The sequence below is a fragment of the Cicer arietinum genome, chromosome 4 (genome assembly GCF_000331145.2).
Source record: "Cicer arietinum cultivar CDC Frontier isolate Library 1 chromosome 4, Cicar.CDCFrontier_v2.0, whole genome shotgun sequence".
In the NCBI taxonomy this organism is placed as follows: Eukaryota; Viridiplantae; Streptophyta; class Magnoliopsida; order Fabales; family Fabaceae; genus Cicer; species Cicer arietinum.
The window spans coordinates 64416189-64435225 of NC_021163.2; the positions used below are offsets into that span (position 1 = coordinate 64416189).

The following is a 19037-nucleotide window of genomic DNA, read 5'->3' on the forward strand; positions in this document are numbered from 1 at the left end:
TCAAATCTAGGCTCAAGTGAAACTTTATTTGTCACAAGTCCAATGCTATCTCCAAAGTTGCATTTTATTTGAATTTCCAAGATAACCAATCTTATCTTCACGTTGTAATGGTAGGCATACAGTATATTGAAGTAGCTATTAGAAGAAGATTTATGAATGAATCGCACTAAATAATTTATTAATTACTTAATTATATATTAATCAGGGACAAACAAAGTCATTACTTGCAGTGATTTGACAAATGTGAAATTTGGTGGAGATATTATTTTCTTGAAGATAAGACTCTTTGAGGATGGTGGATCCCATCTCATAAGGATAGAGACAATTCAATATATAATCATACATAATAAAGAAATGAAATTTTAATGACTTTATTAATGGTTATCTCTATAGTTTCTTTATTTAAAAATATCTCTATGATCCTCATCCAAGGTTACTCAAAAAAAGTTTTCGACATATTTTAATTACAATTCATCTTATACATATTTTTAAATGTTTTATAAAATTGAATTAAAAAATATATTATAGTAAAATATAGTTTTTAAATTCATTCAATTACTTTCTTCTACTTATTTTATTTGTAATTTCTTTCTTCTCAAGTCACTCTTCACTTTAAAAATATTAAATCATATAATTTATTTAAAATTTAATTTATATATACTATCAAACTAAAGAATTTTTTGTATTATTGATGGATTGTCATCGTAAAATTATTAAAAATATTATATTTAAAATCTATTACGTACATAATTGATTGAGATATGCTAACATGTAAATTTTTTACACTAATACATAAAAATTAAGTTCTAATTTTTAATAGTATTTTAATTTTTCAGTATCTTAATTTTCATTTTTATCAAATAAATTATATTAGTATTAAAATACAAATAGTTAATAATTTATCTGGTGTAGAAGATTGCGAGTGTATTTGATATGGAATGTGGATTGGAACATAACTATTCTACTATTCCACACTATGAGTTTCTTAACTAAGCTCTTTTAAACAAAAATAAAAATTAATATAATTACTAATATTTTTTTTAGGAAAAATGTTCATAATTACTAAGACAATAAAAATACCTTAAATACAATTAACACAAGGTTTGTATCACTTGAGTTTTTTATGTTTAAAATAAAATATACTCCAATCTAAATTTGATTGGAGGAATTCAGTTTATAAAATGTACATTTTTTTGTCAATATATTTTCATTCACAAATGTGTTAAAATGTTTTATTAATATTATTGATATATATTATTCACATAATAAGTAAAACTGTTTGAGATATAATTATTTAAGGGGATATATGAATAAGGATTGAAAGATTATACAATATAATTTATAAAAAAAAAAAAAAAAAAAGATTATACAATATAAACTTGTTTACACGGTTATGATTTTGTTGGTGACTGCACTGTTATTTATGGTTGCATACAAATTTGTTATAATTTTGTAACAATTACTGAAAGAAACTAGGAAATTAACCGGATTACATGAATAAGAATATTGGAACCAAAACCACAAGATACTACATATAAATACCAGGGTCACCATAAGGGCGATTATTAAAGCAATAGTTTTAGATCTTTATAAAAAATAATATTTTTACTTAATAAAAAAATTTCAAAATTCTTTTTTATTTAATAAAAAGTCTGATATTCAAATATATTTGAAATTAAAATTAATAAAATTTTATCCAAATTCAATATTATTTTAATAAATATTAAATCAATTAATTTTTATTATTAATTGAAAAAAATATATTATATGATATCAATTATATTAATTTAATAAATAATTTTATATTATAAAATTTAAAATGTCTCATATTAAAATTTATTTTCAAATTCTATGTGTGTTGGACCGACATGATAAATATTTCTCATTCTTGTACTTAAAAAATATAGACGAAACTTAATTGTATTTCTTTATATATTTTTCGCATGATTCTTAAATTAATTAACCATAATTTTCTCAAATTATTAATTTGTTTATAATTTATAAACACAAAATATATATTTTAAATTATAAATAATACAAAAAACACAAAAAATGCACATAAGATTTTTTCAAAAAATATTACTTGTTCAAGGCTAAAAGTAAAAAGAAAAATAACAGGTTAAAGAAGAATTTAAAGGTACTTTATTTTTTAGAAGATTTTGTAAGGTTAAAACCAAAAAATTTGGCACATTGTTTTGTATATCTGTGGGCTTACCTGAACAGAAGCTTAGGATATATCAATAATCACATTCTTGATCTGAGTAAGACTATTTTGAGTGGGACCCATTTTATCCATTCATTTATAAATGAAAAAAATCAACAAAGGATAAGACCAAAAGATAATAGTAGCACACCCCCACCTACATTATATAAAATATAATAAGGCTAGCTAAGAACATTACAAATTGGAGATTTTCATTGTGATCTATCCATTTTGAAAGTGTGCTGTAGTTTTTCATAGTTTGATTCTATACAAAAATAAAATAAAATAATTAAGCAACAATTAATGGGTTCTCTTATGGCAGGATGGGGATCTTCCTCCATTGATCCTAAATCAGGTATCATAATAAATATGTGTTTTGTACTAATTATTTCATTTCATAAAGTATTTTTCAAAAAATTATGGAGCCTTGAATGTTGTAGGTTAATTAAACCATATAATTAGAAACTACTACTTATTTCTGATGAGGAATTTTTTTGTCAATACTAATTTCAGCCACACTTAAAAGGAACCGTTCACTTACAAAAGATGAAATCGATGCTTATTGGAAATCAAAGAAGAAGACAGAGGAAGAACACCTTAGAGCCATTTCCAATATGTCAGAGACGATCCAGGTTTAAAATATTGAAAAATCCAACACTAAAATAATTATTGACTTTAATTACATTTCAATTGAATTACAAATTATCAAGGCTATTTTTTTTTTTTAATATTCATTAATTTTTTTAGTAGTGAGATGACCATTTACTAGTAGAAAAACAAACACAAATTTGAAATTAGTGTTTATGATGCAACTGAACAGGCTAGCAAATACAATGATCCTGAAAAGAAGCTTGAGAAGTCAATGACCATGCCTGTGGCCCATGTAAAGGACTCCTTTAATATGAACTTACTTGACACAAGTTTGGAGCAACTTATCAAGAAAAATGACTGGTAAATTAATCTACTCTTCCAATTATATTATATAGTTGTAACTTGTATCACTTTTAATTTTTTGCACTTGTATTGTTATTTTTTTCAGAGAAAGTAGTCCCATATGTTATGGATCATATATATTAATTTAATTATTAAATTTGGTATATGGTTGGTCTAATTTGAGTGCATGCAGGTGGACAAAGAGTAGCTGGGCATTTTTGAATGAGCCTCCAATGATTGAAGCTGCACCCAACAAGTATGCAGCACAGTTTCACGTTGCCAACTTGGGATCATCAAAATTGAACCCCGGAGATGAAATTATTATTGCTTGATGGGAGCATAAACCTAATTAAACACTAAACCCTGTAACTGTATATAGTGTTAATGTTTTTGTTATTCGATCAGTATTTATGTTAACATCGATATAATTCTACATGTTCAGTGTTGAACCAATAGCTGTGTTCATTTTTGGAGTCTTGTGTTGCTATGTAACTGTAAGAAGCTTATTATATGTATGCAAATCATCGTGTGTTCCTGGTTTGTTTGAAGAGTGTAATAAAAATATTGAAATAGTATGTTCATTTGATTGAGCTTTTTTAGTCATTGACTAACTGAATGCGTGTAATCGTCATATGAATGCACGCACGCAGCCAGTCACTACAAATCCAAATTCAATGCAATGGTGAGCTTGGGGATATCAAAACTTCAACTCCTATAGACTAACATAATCACTAACTTATTACCATTTACTATGAACGAAAGAAACAGCTTTGATCAGTAAAAAAAAAAAGAAAGTTAAACCGAATTTTGAATTGTGCACAGAAAGCAGATAGTGAAGGAAAAAAAAACACTGAAATTTCAACAGATCAACAGAAGAGAAACACCAAGCTTCAGTATGCTAGATTTTGAAGCCATGGAAGTGGAAGTTGTCTGACTTACTAACAAGCAAAAGCAAAAAGAAGTTGCCTATGGTGACTTAGGAATGCTACAGTTCTGACATTGAAGCAGAAGTTGTGATTTATGAATGATAGCTAAGAAAGAATGAAAAGGCAATACAACATCAATCCAAACTCATAAGAGTAGATTATGCAATTAAAGAAGCATTATCACTGTAAGTTCAAGAAATTAAGGGGAAAATTTGAACGCTCTGATAACAGCAAAGGAGCAAGTCTTCAAGGTCACAAGACCAAAGGCATTGTGCTTAGACACACACATAAAAGAAATAATTTTTCTAATAATAATAAAAAAATTGATTTTATTTTTGTTGATATGTAAAAAAAGGTGTCTCTTTTGTGTATACCTAAACACTAAGCATTTGGTCTCATGACCAGACAAGAATAACTCACAACAAAGATGCTAGCCAAGTGAAACAAAAAAAAAAGTTATTAGCAATAGAGAACACATCCATAAAAGCAATAGAATCTTACATTGCAGGTTATTCATTTGCGATGTATTAGCAAATTGCAAATGAAACATACATAATTTCCTGCTGAAGGTTGCAATTTTAATCTCAAATCTGTATATTCAAAATCAGGTTCATTTCTAAATAACTGCGAGTTAGTTATTTTCCGGATTGAGGTTCTTCTCAATGATAATCATATTCAAGTTGTTGGCTACTTCATCCAATCCAATGTCCTTAAAACCATCCACAATCCTTTTACAAGCATGCGTATCAAAATCTGTGGTAGTCGATTGTTTCCATTGATCGATAACGTCACCTGCTTCTTTTGCATGATCAAGAATTAGATAAGCAGAAATAATACAGATATAATTTCTGCTAATCATTTTCTGTTTAGTCATTCTCAATGAATTCCATATCTGATCAAGTTTATCCTTTTCACCCAAACCACCATAAAGAATGACCAAGAAATCGTATGTTATCCATTGACTTTGCGTGATCCTTTTCTCAGTCTCGACGAGTGAGTTGGAACTTGCACTATCAAGATTACCCACATTAACATAAATGTTGACCAGGTTCAAATATCTCATCCAACTTTCATCAGAACCAGCAACATTACTCATTTCTTCAAGAATCCTTTTAACTTCATCGATATTAAGAGCTGCAGCACATGAACTTATCCATAGATTATAAGTAAAGATATCTGGGACAACCTTTTGTTGTTTGAGATCTTCAACAACTGACGGGACCTTTTCAACTTGCCCAACCGACATGTAAAGGGTCATCATTTCGTTGTAAGTAAGGGCATCAAATGGGAGGTTTGAATCTTTTATCCTTTGATATAGTTCTTCGGCCTTTTCAGTCATTCTTGCTCCTGCAAAACAGTGCAGAAGGGCCGTGTAAGTCTCGCATGTCTTTGTGGAAAGCGGTAAAGCCTCAAAGTAGCGCTCTGCAGCATCAATGCCGAAAACCTTGGTCAACAAATCTATGCGATCTGCATAATCAGAGTCTGATAACTCGTATTCTTTATGAGTAACCATCCATTCCGATATCTGAAATCATCAACAATCAAAAAGTGTGAAGCCATATATCCAACAGAAAATGAGAGCCACGTTCATAATTAAACTTTCTTTAAGTCCAGTGCAACCTTATCACAAAAAATAAAAGAAAGCAAACAGCTACACTACTCAACAATCCTTGGATGTATTTGAGACCGTTTTATGGAGCAAAGCTAATGAATGAAACTAACTACAATGAATCAGAAAAACATTTACGAACAGCCGAATAATATTAATTCAAAATAATATTCATCTCAGAAAACTTCTTCTTTGGTGTTGCAATGGTCTCATATGCTCTCGGATTCAACAGAGCCTTACTAGGTACTGGACAAAGCTAGAATACCCTCTAAAGCATTACAGCACTACGTAAATTATGAATTTGTGAATCTTACAAAACTATTAATTTTGTTAATCACCTAGCTGAAATCTTTCTTCTACTGAACCTTACAAAACTACTATTAATCATTACTGAAGACTCAGTAGTGGTCTTGATTTGTTGTTAATATATTAATATAAGAATAAGAACATTGTCTTAAAGAAAAAAAATTCCAAAAACTTATACGATGGATTACTACTTTGTGTCTTCTAAAGATATTCTTTTTTAGTTTATCTTAAATGGTGAGTGTAACTCATGTTCACTTACGAGTCATGATTCATGAGTGAGCAGACGCCCGAGCGTAGCGAAGTGAGAATGCATGTCCTTTAGGCTTGGCTCATTCGTATGTTGGGGGTTACTTATGAGTTACTACGACTAAGGGGTTGGAGGTGCGGGGAGCAAGCCCTTACAGTATGGAACAGGGATAAACTTATAATCTTAACGGTAGTTTTTAAACAATGCACTGTACCTAATAACCTTCAGAATTGCATAATCTAAAAACAACAACAGCTATTATCTTGTCGGCCGAACTCTATGATCAAACATTTGTGCTCTTGTGTACATTTACTTATCTGTTTTCTATAGAGCCGAGTTTGTTGACTGTTGTTCTAACATTAACAATTTCCGGAAATTATCCCTAATTCACAATCAGATAACTACAATACCTAAAATAAATAAATAAATGAGAACTCATTAAAACTGACATCTAATGAAAAGTTCACCAACACCTCTAATCGAAAGTGTGTCCCAGTGTCCGACAAGTGTAAGTGTCCAACATTATATGTTTTGATTACATTTAATTAATTCATTTTCTCAAATTATCAACGGCATAAACTTGTCGAATCTATGAAAAGATAAAGGATAGGAGAAAACCTCCAAAGCGTGTTTATAACGCTGAGAACTTCTAAGCTCTTTAGATATATCACGAAGCTCAGAAACCGGAATAGAATTCCCTTGGAGAATCCATTTCTGAAGAACATTGGTGGCACTTCGCTTGGGGAGTCTGAGCCTCAAGATTCTGCTCCTTAGGTCATCATCACCCTCAGCAGAGTTTGGAGTCTCTTCCACATAATCACTGGTCACAGCACCCGAAGACACAAATCTCGATGCGTTGAGGAGAGAATGTGAACGGTGATGGTGATGAGCATTGTTGACTAAACCGCTGTTTCTGCATGATGGTTAATTTAAGGTGAATTCAGATACCCAACAATTTGAATCTGATTGGGTATTGCGAAAATTTGAGAAGGGGAGAGAAAATTCGGAACTTGGCTTACCGTGTGAGAGATTGAAAGAGAGAGCGGAACGCCATTGACTGACGGCGTTATCACCTGATTGATGATCCTTTGTTATTATTAACTTACAACTGTTATTTGTTCCATTTGATTTGATAGAGGTTTACACATTTCAGATATGAGAGATAGAGGTTTGATTTTATTTTTTGTGGTTTGGTTTGGTTTAAGAGAGACTGAGTTGCGAACCGAATTGGGTGAGTTAGTGAGTGAATGAGAAAATGGTTGTTGGGCCGGTTATCCATATTTTATTTAGATTAAATTTTCATAATTTTTCAGCCCATTTTTACTTTTACGTTAGTGTAAAATGAGTAAGGTTACTTGGATAATTATTAAGTATTAATCATGCAAAATGTTAAATGTTAGATGTTAGTATGAAAAGTAATAAAATTTGTATCTCTTACTATATAGTACCCTTGTTTAACTATTGAGTATAGGTGAGTCAAAAATATATTTAGTATATGTTAGATTATCTGCCAATAACATAAGTTTAGTAATTCCATATTGTGTTATATACTATTTATAGATTTGTTTTAGATCATAAGCTTTCCACCATTGTCATAGGTGGTCCATGGTGCACAACTAATTTTAGCCATTGGATTAACCTCAACCACACATTGATATGGTGCACTCTCTACACCAAATTTTTTTCTCAATCATCCTTACTATCTATGCAACATGTTGGTTCTCAGTGGTTGTGTCTATGCAGTTGCAACATGTGACGAAGCTTCAAAATCATACTCGAGGGGGCCAAATACATTAATATTATATAAAAATGGTTTTGCCTGAACGACAAGAAAACTTTATTGACAAAGTGGTTAACAGCACTTATTTTGACTGTAATCTTTTGAGTTCAACTCTTACATCCAATATTTTTTCTCAAAATTAAGAAAAAAAAGAAAGAATATATATATCAAAATGGAATCCACTTTGGATAGCACATAGCAGCGCAATAATATTAGATAAGAAATGAATGTAAAATATTTTAGGAAATAAAAATAAAGACGCTCGATGAGCAGCGCAAAATCCGGGTATACTGCGGCGCCATCGTGCGTGACTGTAGCATTCTGTTTTTTGTGCTTTTTGATTAAAAAAAATAAATAAAAAAAATCCTATAAAGAGAAAGCGAGAAAGAATTGTGTGAAGTGTGAAGTGTGAGTGACGCACAAATGGGAGCCGAAGCCTTTTCCATGAACAGCCACGACGAGGAAGAGGTGCCGGTGCCACTTGTTATCGGGCTTCAGCCATCAGCGCTTGTAGACCACGTGGCTCGTGTTGATTGGTCATTGCTCCATCGAATTCCTGGTGAACACGGTGGCTCCATACCCGTCTGTTTTCTTTTCACTCCCCTCACTTTTCTTCCTATATTACGCTTTTTAACTTCATTTCATGAAAAACATGATACATTGAACTAAGATGTGTTAAAATCCATTTCATGCTTGTAGGTTGCTCTTGAAGAACTTGAGAATATACTGAATCAAGTAAATAGTAATTCCCATGTTCTTCTCTCTTGCCCTGATGATCCTTCTCCTGTTAAGACCATAGCTGGAGGCAGTGTTGCAAATACAATTCGTGGGTTGAAAAGTGGCTTTGGGATTTCAACTGGAATCATTGGAGCTTGTGGTGATGATGAGCAAGGGAATCTATTTCTCCATAACATGTTCCTTAATGGAGTTGACATTTCTAGACTTAGGAAGAAGGAAGGACACACAGCACAGTGTGTTTGTTTGGTTGATGCTTTGGGAAACCGTACCATGCGACCATGTCTCTCAAATGCTGTCAAAGTTCAGGTACATGACTCTTTTGTCTCAAATATGTGTTTTTTGGGGTAGAGTATGAATTGGCTATAATTAAATTTTGTTAAGTTTGTGTGACAATTATTATTGAGAAAAACTTAAATGAGTTTATAATAGTGACATTTATCACCTTATCGAGCCGATTTTATAGGCATAAATTAAGTCCGACATAAATTTCTAATATGGTATTAGAGTCTATCAATTCAAGTCAGCCATCAAATTATTCATGCAGAAAAGCCGAAAGGTCTTTAAGACCTTGTTTAAAAATTTAATATGATATCAGTGTCTATCCATTCTAGCCACTTTATAAATCGGTTGTGTAACGATGAATTAAGTTTAATATTTAATATAAAAATCTAATGATTATTTATGCTTTGCAGGCAGAAGAATTAACCAAAGAGGACTTTCAGGGCTCCAAGGTTGTCTTTCTAATTCTTTTTTTTTTATATTAAGGATGATACATATTAAATTATGTGACTGAATTAATTGTGTATATGTATATTCTTCCAAAATTGATTATGAGTTTAAATGAAAGTGAATTTGCTTTATAATCAGTGCATTAACTAGAGACTAACATAGTTGGTGATGTATTAACATTTCAGTGGTTGGTGTTGAGATATGCAATACTTAATTTGGAAGTTATTCAAGCAGCCATTCTTTTAGCCAAACAGGAAGGTCTTTTTGTTTCCTTGGATTTGGCTAGTTTTGAGGTATTTTATGCAACTTGAAATTCCCCTAATCAACATCTATGAAACATTTACAACCACACAAACACCAGATTGAAAAAATATAAATGATTTTATGTAACTTTATGTCTGACACCAAATATGTCTTCAATTTGAAGTGTCGTGCAACATAGATTATGATAGCACCAATACTAATGCAAATATGGGAGTGTTTAATTTTTTTAGATATCAATTGATAGCTTTTTAATTGCATCAGCTATGTGCATGTTAATATCAGCTTATATATTTTATCTCTATTATGGAAAGATGGTTAGAAATTTCAAACAGCCACTTCTGAAGCTATTGGAGTCTGGAAACATAGACCTTTGCTTTGCTAATGAGGATGAGGCAACAGAGCTTCTAAGGTAATTATCACTTTTATTTACCTTCCACTTTACATCATGATATGAATTTTCCAAGCTATTCATTTCACTATCTTACTTTCACTTATTAAGTGATGTGTTGATTGTTTTTAATATATGCTTTACAATGGATTCAGAGGTGAACAGAATGCTGATCCAGTAGCTGCTGTAGAATGTCTGGCCAAATACTGTCAATGGGCTGTAGTAACATTGGGTTCTAATGGATGCATAGCTAAACATAAAAATGAGGTGGGTGTAATTATTTGTGTATCATAAATTCACACTTGATTTCCATTTTTTTCTGGTAAGGTGTATGATTAGTTTTGGTGTACTATTTCCATTAGCCAAGTGGTACCATTTGAAGATTTTAATCTTTGTGTCATGAAAAACCATAATTAACTACACCAAAATGTAGGTCTGATTTAACCTTATAGGACTATGTTTTGAAGCTATTGAAACAGACCATCAGTTTAGTTCTTAAACTATATATAAATATAATAACTAATTAGTTCCTACGATCACATAGTCACAAATTTCAGTCGTCGTATAATGATGGATGTTAGCTCATATTTTGAGCTGCATTTCAGAATGAATTGTGTGATGTTAAAATATAAGTTGTTTGTTCTTCATTCAATGACCGATATTTCTTCACTGTATGATTGTGTGCTCTCATGACTAGGGAATCTGAGTCCGCCAGTAGTGTACTAGTATGTCTGATGTGCATTTTTTGAATATGTCAGATTGTATGCGTTCCAGCGATAGGTGAAGCAAAGGCAATTGATGCTACAGGTGCAGGGGACCTTTTTGCAAGTGGATTTTTGTATGGAGTGATCAAAGGCTTATCACTTGAAGAATGCTGCAAAGTAGGAACATGCAGTGGTGGGTCTGTTATTCGTTCTCTTGGTGGTGAGGTGACATTAGAAAATTGGCAATGGATGTACAAACATATGCAGATAAAGGGTCTTCTCACGCCTGATACATCCAAATGAAAAAGTCCAATTCATAGAAATTTGTTACCTCACTTTGATTTCTTCCTTTACAATTCATCTCTTGCCATGAGATCAAATGCTAGTAGCTGTTGTTCTCCAATGTTGGATTTGTTTCACCAATGCATGAAAGTTGGAAGCTTGATATTTTAATGGAAATTCATTAGTATATAATATATTTGAGTTTTAATGGCAGTAGGATTAACAACTGCTGCTAATTTAAGACACCAATAATACACAGTTGCTTCAATTTTCTTAACTGTTTAATTGAACTGATGAAATTTAAAATTACTAAAGATAAAGACTGCTGGCTAAATTTTTAGTTATGTAAAATCATAGTGGTATGAGTTTATAATAAAAATTAGTAAGTCTTAATTTAAATTTTGTTGATACAATCCAAGTTTTAAGTTAACTATGTAGTTAAGTGCCCAATCCATTTTTTTTTAATTAATAGACAAAGCAAACTATAGGTTAATTACTCATCGGAAATGTTCGGTGAATAAAAGAATCTGCATTTATTAATTTTGATTTGATAGCCAGGACTTTCTTTTGTTAAGACATAGATAGCAGAGAGGATAGTTTACATTAGTAGGATTTCTTGATTTTTGTTTTTTGTGAATGGACGATTGTTTGAAATAAGGTATTTCTTTGATCAATTTTGAGATAAAAATTTATCCGATTTAAAAATTAAATTATTTGTGATTTGATTTGGTTTGAATGATAACTCAAAAATAATTCAATCCAATTTAAATTAAATTGACTTTCAGTTGATTCAAATTAAAACTTATAAAAGATTATTTCAATATTAATATTATAAATATTATGTTTAATATACTAAAATTTAATATTATAGAATAACTTTGATTGATTGTGTTTGAAACTTATGAAATAATAATAAAAATACATTAAATTATACCAATAAGTATCATTAAAAAATAATTAAAACTAATAAGTAATAATTTAATATAATATCTAATGCTAATAAAAAAAATAAATAAGTGTTAAAATGTATATATCCAGTTTAATTTGATTTATAAAATTGACTGCTATATGCAATCAATCTGAGTGAATTTCACAAAAAGAAAATCTAAACACATTTCATAATATTTAATTTTGTTCGATTTTTTATTTTAGATCAATTGAGAATTGTTATTTGGATTGGTTGAATTCCAACACCCTAATTTCAAATACATTGATACATTTGAAAAACTTGATTAAAAAGAAAATCACAGCTCAAATCACTAATAGTTTTGTTCTCTCATACCCTTTTTGCACCGTGAATGACCAAGACGCACCTCCCTATTGAATCCTCCCTAGAACCAATTCTTATAAACAGTGCTAACACTACAATTCATGCAAACATAGAAACAGTGCTAACCCAAATTTCCATATCAAGAAGTATTTGTAGCGCATTAGACTCAACCCCTGTACCCAACATTTTTTTCGTTGAATTTCATTAAATTGTATCTTAGAGAATATTGTAAATAGTGCGTTCAAGAACATCAAATACAGCTACTAAAACATTCACAATGATAAGCCATGGATGAATTGCAGAAACAAACAAGATTAAGCAAAGAAAATCCATCAAAGAGATATCCTCCCCCATGACACACTCAACATGAAACCTATTCATATTTAAAGACCAATTTTTAACATCTCAATTACTGGATCTTAAATTATCAAATGTCCATCGGAGAACCGCCTTGGTTTTCTGCTCCACCTTGGTTTTCAGCACCACCTTGATCTGCACCAGCACCCTGATCTGTGGCAGCATCCTGTTCAGTTTCTGGCTGAGGTTCTTCAACAGTTGCAGGTTCATCCTCCTTCACAATCTCGAAAGTATCTATTAACTGTTGAACAGTTTCCTGATCCAAAATGTGGAATGGCTCACCAACTCCAACAACAGCAATGGTGCATACAGAGCTCCTGAGCTTTTCCCCCTGCAAGGACTCTCTAGTCGCAATGAGTGCATCTTTGATCAGATCTTCCCGGGAGGAGGCCGTGAAGTTGTCAAACCTGCGTTCCAAATATGTCTTTGCAGCTTGTGAACGAGAACCAATGGCAAAAGCCTGATATTCAAAATAGTTTCCGCTTGGACAGTTGTAATAGAGATGGGCTCCTGATTCATCTAATCCAGCTACCAGAAGACCAACCCCATAAGGACGCTTCCATGATCGCTGGGTGCAAACCTGCCACTCAAAATTGCATCACAAATACTGATGAGAAAGAGAGTTTTCAGTTCTAATAAATTTTGCAGATAATTCTTCTTTTACGCGTAATTTTGGAAATACAAAAACAAACTTGGCCTCCGATACCCACCCAATCCAACTTTCTATAAGCAAAACATAATTTCAAGCATATATTCTCAAAATAATGCAAAGCATGCGGATTAACTAACCCAATTTTTGTTTATTGTTAATTAAACAAATTAGCTACACAGAAAGTAACTACATCAAGATACGGTAGAAAGATAAGGGTACTTCTAAAAGTGTTGTGTGCCATATGTTGTGTCTATCAACTGAAAGATCTATAAACCCAGTAAGAAGATCCACATGTCAAATACAGATTTCTTATTTCTTTGATTAGCTTAAATCACAAGATAGCTTGAACCTGATTCAACAAGGTCTTTTGCATGACATAATATTGATAACTAAGACATTGAGACTTGAGAAGCAAAACTTAAGAAGTTTTAGACAAATATCAGTATCCTTCAGCATTTCTCTCAGTAAACCTAGGTGGTGCCATGTGCTGTTGAAATTTAAAAATAAATGGAACCCAAGGCCACTCCCACAACAGTATATACAAAGCACATTTATTTAATATCTATAGCCCAATACAATCAGTAAAATCATTCCACACTCAATCTTGAAACAACAGAAGTTCCAGATACATTACAGAGTAAAATTATATACTCAAAATGAATCAAAACAAATCAGTACATAGTTCCGTTGACATTGATTAAGATGCATGAATTGATCCAAATTTTTACACGGTAGTTTTCCTATTTCATATGGACTAGAAAATGTCTAAATCAGCAAACAGTCCCATTAACCCATTGTCAACACGGCTTTACACTTTACCAATATATAGAAAATAGTGAGTAGAAGAAAAACAAGGGAAGAAAGAAAAGCAACTGCACAAAAGGATAAAAAGCACTTGCACACTACTGCCATAATCAGTATAGGAAAGAAGATAATGCCAAATAACAGCTCAAATTCCAAAAGTCGTGTCTTTGATAGTTACTATTTAAAGTAAGTTTGGACAAACTTCTTCACTAACATTAATACACTTCTCGTATATGTTCAAATTAGTTTTTCATCTCAATTTGTTCAAAAACTCTTTTGTTTATCTTCTTCACAAACCCCATAAGTTTTCACAAGTGAAACTTCTAAACTTAATCTAATCTAGAAGCTCTCTTAAGATAATCCAAACCTGGCATTCAATGTCAGTTGTGTCAGATCAAAAAACCAAACATCAGTAAGTCATTTTAAGAAAACTATAGAGCCAGCTAACACACAACAGCCACTAACAAATACACAACCATCTACAAACCTCAAATTCTCAAGACATTCAATCCATGAAAAAAAAAACGAAACAGATCCAAACACCATAAATGTATTTTGCACACATATATTGAACAACTAAGAACTCCACCACAAAAATCAACAATCAGAAAAAAAACCAAATGTCACAGTCCCATTTCACTCTAATCGTCAAATCTAGGGTTAAAAAAGTTTGGTGCTTCCAAATTGAGCACCTAAACCCAGTTAAGACTTAAGAAGCTAAAGCAAATAATCTCATATTTTGGTGACAATATGAATATTCACATACATAAAAAACCAAATCATGAAATGTATTCAAATATCGTCAATTTTAATAACTTATTTTACCCTAATCAGGAAATTGCTGAGCTAAACCCTAAAATTAAAAACCCTAACTCCAAAATTCAAAAGACAAAAAAAAAACTAAGTCAAACAACAAGTGAAAATCGTAAAAATGGAAGAAAAGAAAGGGTAAAAATGGAAAAACGGAGAGTAACCTGAGCCTTATCGGCGAGCTGAACAACGAGACGACCAACAGGAAGCGGCGATTCATAAGTATAATTATAATTAATACATTCAGATCGCATGTAACGAGAAAGTACACGGCCGTCGGCGGTGAGACCGGCGATGGCAACTCCGATATGATCATCAACCTTAAAGATCTTCTTCTGATGAGAAGAGAGTTCGGAATTAGCTTTGTTAACGCACGCGAGAACCACGTGAGTTTTGGATCGGAGACCTATTGCGGCTGAACCTTGTTTCACTGCTTCCATAGCGTATTCGACTTGGAATAATCTTCCTGCTGGACTCCATGTTGTTACGTCTGTGTCGTATTGATTTCTAAACATTTTGGATTTTGATTTTGATTTTGGATTTTCGCTTCTCACGAAACCTACTTTCACTGTTTTTGTTGTTCTTCTTCCTCAAGTTAGTTTTTCAACTCACGTTGTGCTTTTCTTTCTTTTCTGCTACTCTTTTCTTTCTCAACAAACCATTTCATTGGAGTTTGGACATAAATTTGCTTTATGGGCTTTTTTCTTAGCCCAATGGGTTCTGGTGTTTCGGAAATTTTAATGTAGACCCATGTTGCCTTTTTTTCTTTAAATAAAGTTTTTAATCCACACTCGTACCTTTTTTTAATCTTTTATTTCTTATAATTAATTAGATGTGCATAAAAAAATTTAAATTTTAAGTCTTCAAATTGATCAAATGTGAAAAAATACAAGTTAGTATTTATACCATCGAATCCACTCTCAATAAATCTTGTAAGAAGCCTCAAGAGTACTAAAAATTGAAAGAAAAAAAAAATTAATATGAAGAGTTTTTTGGAATATAAAGAGTGAAAAAAAAATTATTGAATACTTGGATGTTTAGTGATGAATGTGAGTTAATGTTCAATCATATATACCTCATCTTATGATGTGATTTTATATAATCTAAAAGTAAACTATAATGTATCATACTCGTTTTTTTAATATTTTTTAGATTTTGATTCTGATTTTTACCGTTTTGAAATTGATTTTGATTTTTATTTCCCCACAATACCTACTATTACTAATGTTTTCTATTTCTTCAAATTAATTTTTCTTCTTGTCTTTTATATGAAAATTAGATTTCATATCCTATATTTTGACTTTACCCCATAATTTTGAAAAAAAATCCTATTTTATCCCTTTTATTTTAATTTATTTTTGATAAAAAAGTTAGATTCATTTTTACACTACACAAATGAGAATTTTCTGGGCATGTTTATTTTTTCTTTTCAAAAGTCCAATTTAAAATTTTGGATATGTAAAGAAAAAATTACATATTAAAAATTTTGCAAATAAATTTTTGGTATGTAAAGAAATTGAGAAAAAAAATCATATCAGAAATTGAGATAAAAAAATAAAATAAAAAGTTTACATGCTAAAAATTTTGAAAATAAATTTTTTGATAGATAAAAATAGTTGAGAAAAAATTTTATTCTTGAAACATAAATGTGGAATATGGTCAATTTAGTCCAAATATATATTTTATAAGTTATAATTGGTCAATTTAGTCCAAATATATATTTTATAAGTTATAATTGGTCAATTTAGTCCAAATATATATTTTATAAGTTATAATTGGTCAATTTAGTCCAAATATATATTTTATAAGTTATAATTGGTCAATTTAGTCCAAATATATATTTTATAAGTTATAATTGGTCAATTTAGTCCAAATATATATTTTATAAGTTATAATTGGTCAATTTAGTCCAAATATATATTTTATAAGGTATAATTGGTCAATTCAAATGTATATTTTTGTATATATAAGAGTATTGATGTGAGAAAATAAACACTCTTGTTTTTATTGAATCTTCTAATGCAATTATAAAATGAAATTAGGATGTATTTCTTCAATCTAGAGTTGTCTCTTAATATTTGGATACTATTTGCGAAGTTTAAATTTAATGTCTTATTTTTTATACAAGTTCTTTATTTATTTTTATTAATCACATATAAATAAATATAATAAGTGAACATCAAAAAATTAAAATTAATTAAATTAATTTACTTAAGTATATAAAAAAGTTATTGGTTAAATATATTTTTATGTCCTATAAAATTAAAATTTGTTTTTAAGTTTGTAAAACTTTTTATTTAACTTTTAATTAACAAAAAAAACTATTTAACAAAACTATTTAACAAAAAAAATGATAAAATTTGTTAAAATAAACTATTTAACAAAAAAAAAAAAAAATGGTTAAAATACAAGAGTGAGCCGTCATATTGTGTGACTCATCACACCTTTTTATAGAAATATTGGTTGTTCATAATCATACAAAAATGTTAAAGGATGGTAGGCATTTTGGTAGTTAAAGGAAATTGCAGTGACGGAACAATGGCTGTAGCGTCTTGTTCATTATCTTATGTATAGGTCATAATTTATTAAATTAATTATTATATTGTAATATAGAGTGTAATTAAGAACATATACAGAAACACACATATTTTAAGAATATGTTCTGAACATATTATCCAACATTGGGCTCATGGAAGCAAAGCCCTCCTCCACATCAATGCAGAAACACAAGGCTGATCAGCACATTGGGCTTATGGAAGCAAAGCCCTGCTCCACATTAATTATATCTGTGCTGTGTTTAGTGTTAATTATTTTCTTCATGTTTCAATCCACTTAACATTTTGTCGATTGGTAGTGTTAGAGCTATCCTTCTTTGTGATCATTTGTTAATGCTCAAGCTATTGACAAACTTGGTTTATATTCACTTAAAAAAATCAGATTTGATGCTACAAAAGTTCTTTAATTAAATTTTTTATTTCTTCATCCTCCCATCAATCTGTCATGCTAATGTGTTACTAATTTAAAACAATACTAATGAGATATGTACATGTTACTAATAATTTCAGTCACAGAGACATTAAATTCAGAGTTATGGCATGCTTGTGCTGGCCCACTTGTATCCTTGCCTCATGTAGACAGTCCGGTGTATTACTTCCCTCAAGGCCAAATCGAACAGGTCAAGCATTTTTTCAAAATTTCATTTATACCTTTCTAAACATTATTAGTTTTGTCCAGTGTAGTTATATATATTTTCAAAAATGTTCATGAACACTTGCAAACCAGCTAAAGAATGAGGTGTTAATTCAATTTATCTTAGTGTTAATTGAATAAACCATCCATTCAAGTGAATTAACCACTTTTTTTAAATGTGATTAATTAGATGTAAACAAAAGTAGGTGTACATGTATAGTTTTCAGATGCAACTGAAGTGTATGTCTTTTGTATTTATCTGAATAGGGGGCTGCTCCCACCACAAGGATTCCCAACTATCCCAATCTTCCATCTCAGTTGCTGTGCCAAGTCCAAAACCTCACACTTCATGTCAGTCTTATTATTTCCATCTTCTGTATTTCTCCTCAATTACAAATTATAATTTGCATGTCACTTATGATAGGCCGACAAAGAAACAGAAGAAATCTATGCACAAATGTCCCTCCAACCATTGCATCATGATGTATTCATTGAGGTCAATAATCTATCTCCTTTACCTTCGGTTGGGTTAAAGGCCAATGTTAGCAAGCATCTCTTCTGCAAAACTTTAACTGCTAGTGACACCATCAAACGCTTCCTTTAGCTTAGTGGTGCCACAGACGGCAGCAGAGGACCTCTTTCCACCCCTGGTACGTTATTATATATATCACTATAGTATGTATGATCAAACATTTCGTTTTTATGCAAACATTTGAAAGTAATTCAAATTTGAAATTTAAAATAATATACAAACATATAAGTAATTTTAAATTTGAAAGCTAAAATAATATACAAACATTTCGTTTTTAATTAATGATTTTATATTATGTATTTTTTAGTCTTTGA

General features: G+C 30.8%; 5 protein-coding genes across 5 annotated transcripts; 3 read left to right on the plus strand and 2 right to left on the minus strand.

Annotated features, from left to right (window-relative positions):
• Window positions 1-2356: 2356 nt before the first annotated feature.
• LOC101489629 (uncharacterized) lies at window positions 2357-3726 on the plus strand. Its single transcript, XM_004499112.4, has 4 exons — window positions 2357-2558; window positions 2717-2835; window positions 3024-3154; window positions 3330-3726. The coding sequence occupies exons 1-4, from the start codon at window positions 2507-2509 to the stop codon at window positions 3466-3468; spliced, it is 441 nt and encodes a 146-aa protein (XP_004499169.1). The 5' UTR covers window positions 2357-2506; the 3' UTR covers window positions 3469-3726.
• Window positions 3727-4501: 775 nt separating this feature from the next.
• On the minus strand, window positions 4502-7426 carry LOC101489956 (pentatricopeptide repeat-containing protein At5g09450, mitochondrial). Its single transcript, XM_004499113.4, has 3 exons — window positions 7244-7426; window positions 6843-7137; window positions 4502-5587 (listed from the first exon to the last, which is right to left on the minus strand). The coding sequence occupies exons 1-3, from the start codon at window positions 7276-7278 to the stop codon at window positions 4694-4696; spliced, it is 1224 nt and encodes a 407-aa protein (XP_004499170.1). The 5' UTR covers window positions 7279-7426; the 3' UTR covers window positions 4502-4693.
• An 827-nt stretch (window positions 7427-8253) lies between these two features.
• On the plus strand, window positions 8254-11303 carry LOC101490289 (uncharacterized). The gene is made up of 7 exons (XM_004499114.4): window positions 8254-8586; window positions 8704-9048; window positions 9435-9473; window positions 9657-9764; window positions 10047-10144; window positions 10279-10390; window positions 10882-11303. Exons 1-7 carry the CDS (start codon window positions 8428-8430, stop codon window positions 11128-11130), a joined length of 1110 nt encoding a protein of 369 aa, XP_004499171.1. The 5' UTR covers window positions 8254-8427; the 3' UTR covers window positions 11131-11303.
• A 1250-nt stretch (window positions 11304-12553) lies between these two features.
• Window positions 12554-15714, minus strand: LOC101490607 (proteasome subunit alpha type-1-A). Its single transcript, XM_004499115.4, has 2 exons — window positions 15167-15714; window positions 12554-13316 (listed from the first exon to the last, which is right to left on the minus strand). The coding sequence occupies exons 1-2, from the start codon at window positions 15515-15517 to the stop codon at window positions 12807-12809; spliced, it is 861 nt and encodes a 286-aa protein (XP_004499172.1). The 5' UTR covers window positions 15518-15714; the 3' UTR covers window positions 12554-12806.
• Window positions 15715-17691: 1977 nt separating this feature from the next.
• Window positions 17692-18795, plus strand: LOC101489090 (auxin response factor 5-like). The gene is made up of 4 exons (XM_004499200.2): window positions 17692-17797; window positions 18068-18177; window positions 18459-18542; window positions 18616-18795. The coding sequence occupies exons 1-4, from the start codon at window positions 17692-17694 to the stop codon at window positions 18793-18795; spliced, it is 480 nt and encodes a 159-aa protein (XP_004499257.2).
• The last annotated feature ends 242 nt before the right edge of the window (window positions 18796-19037 follow it).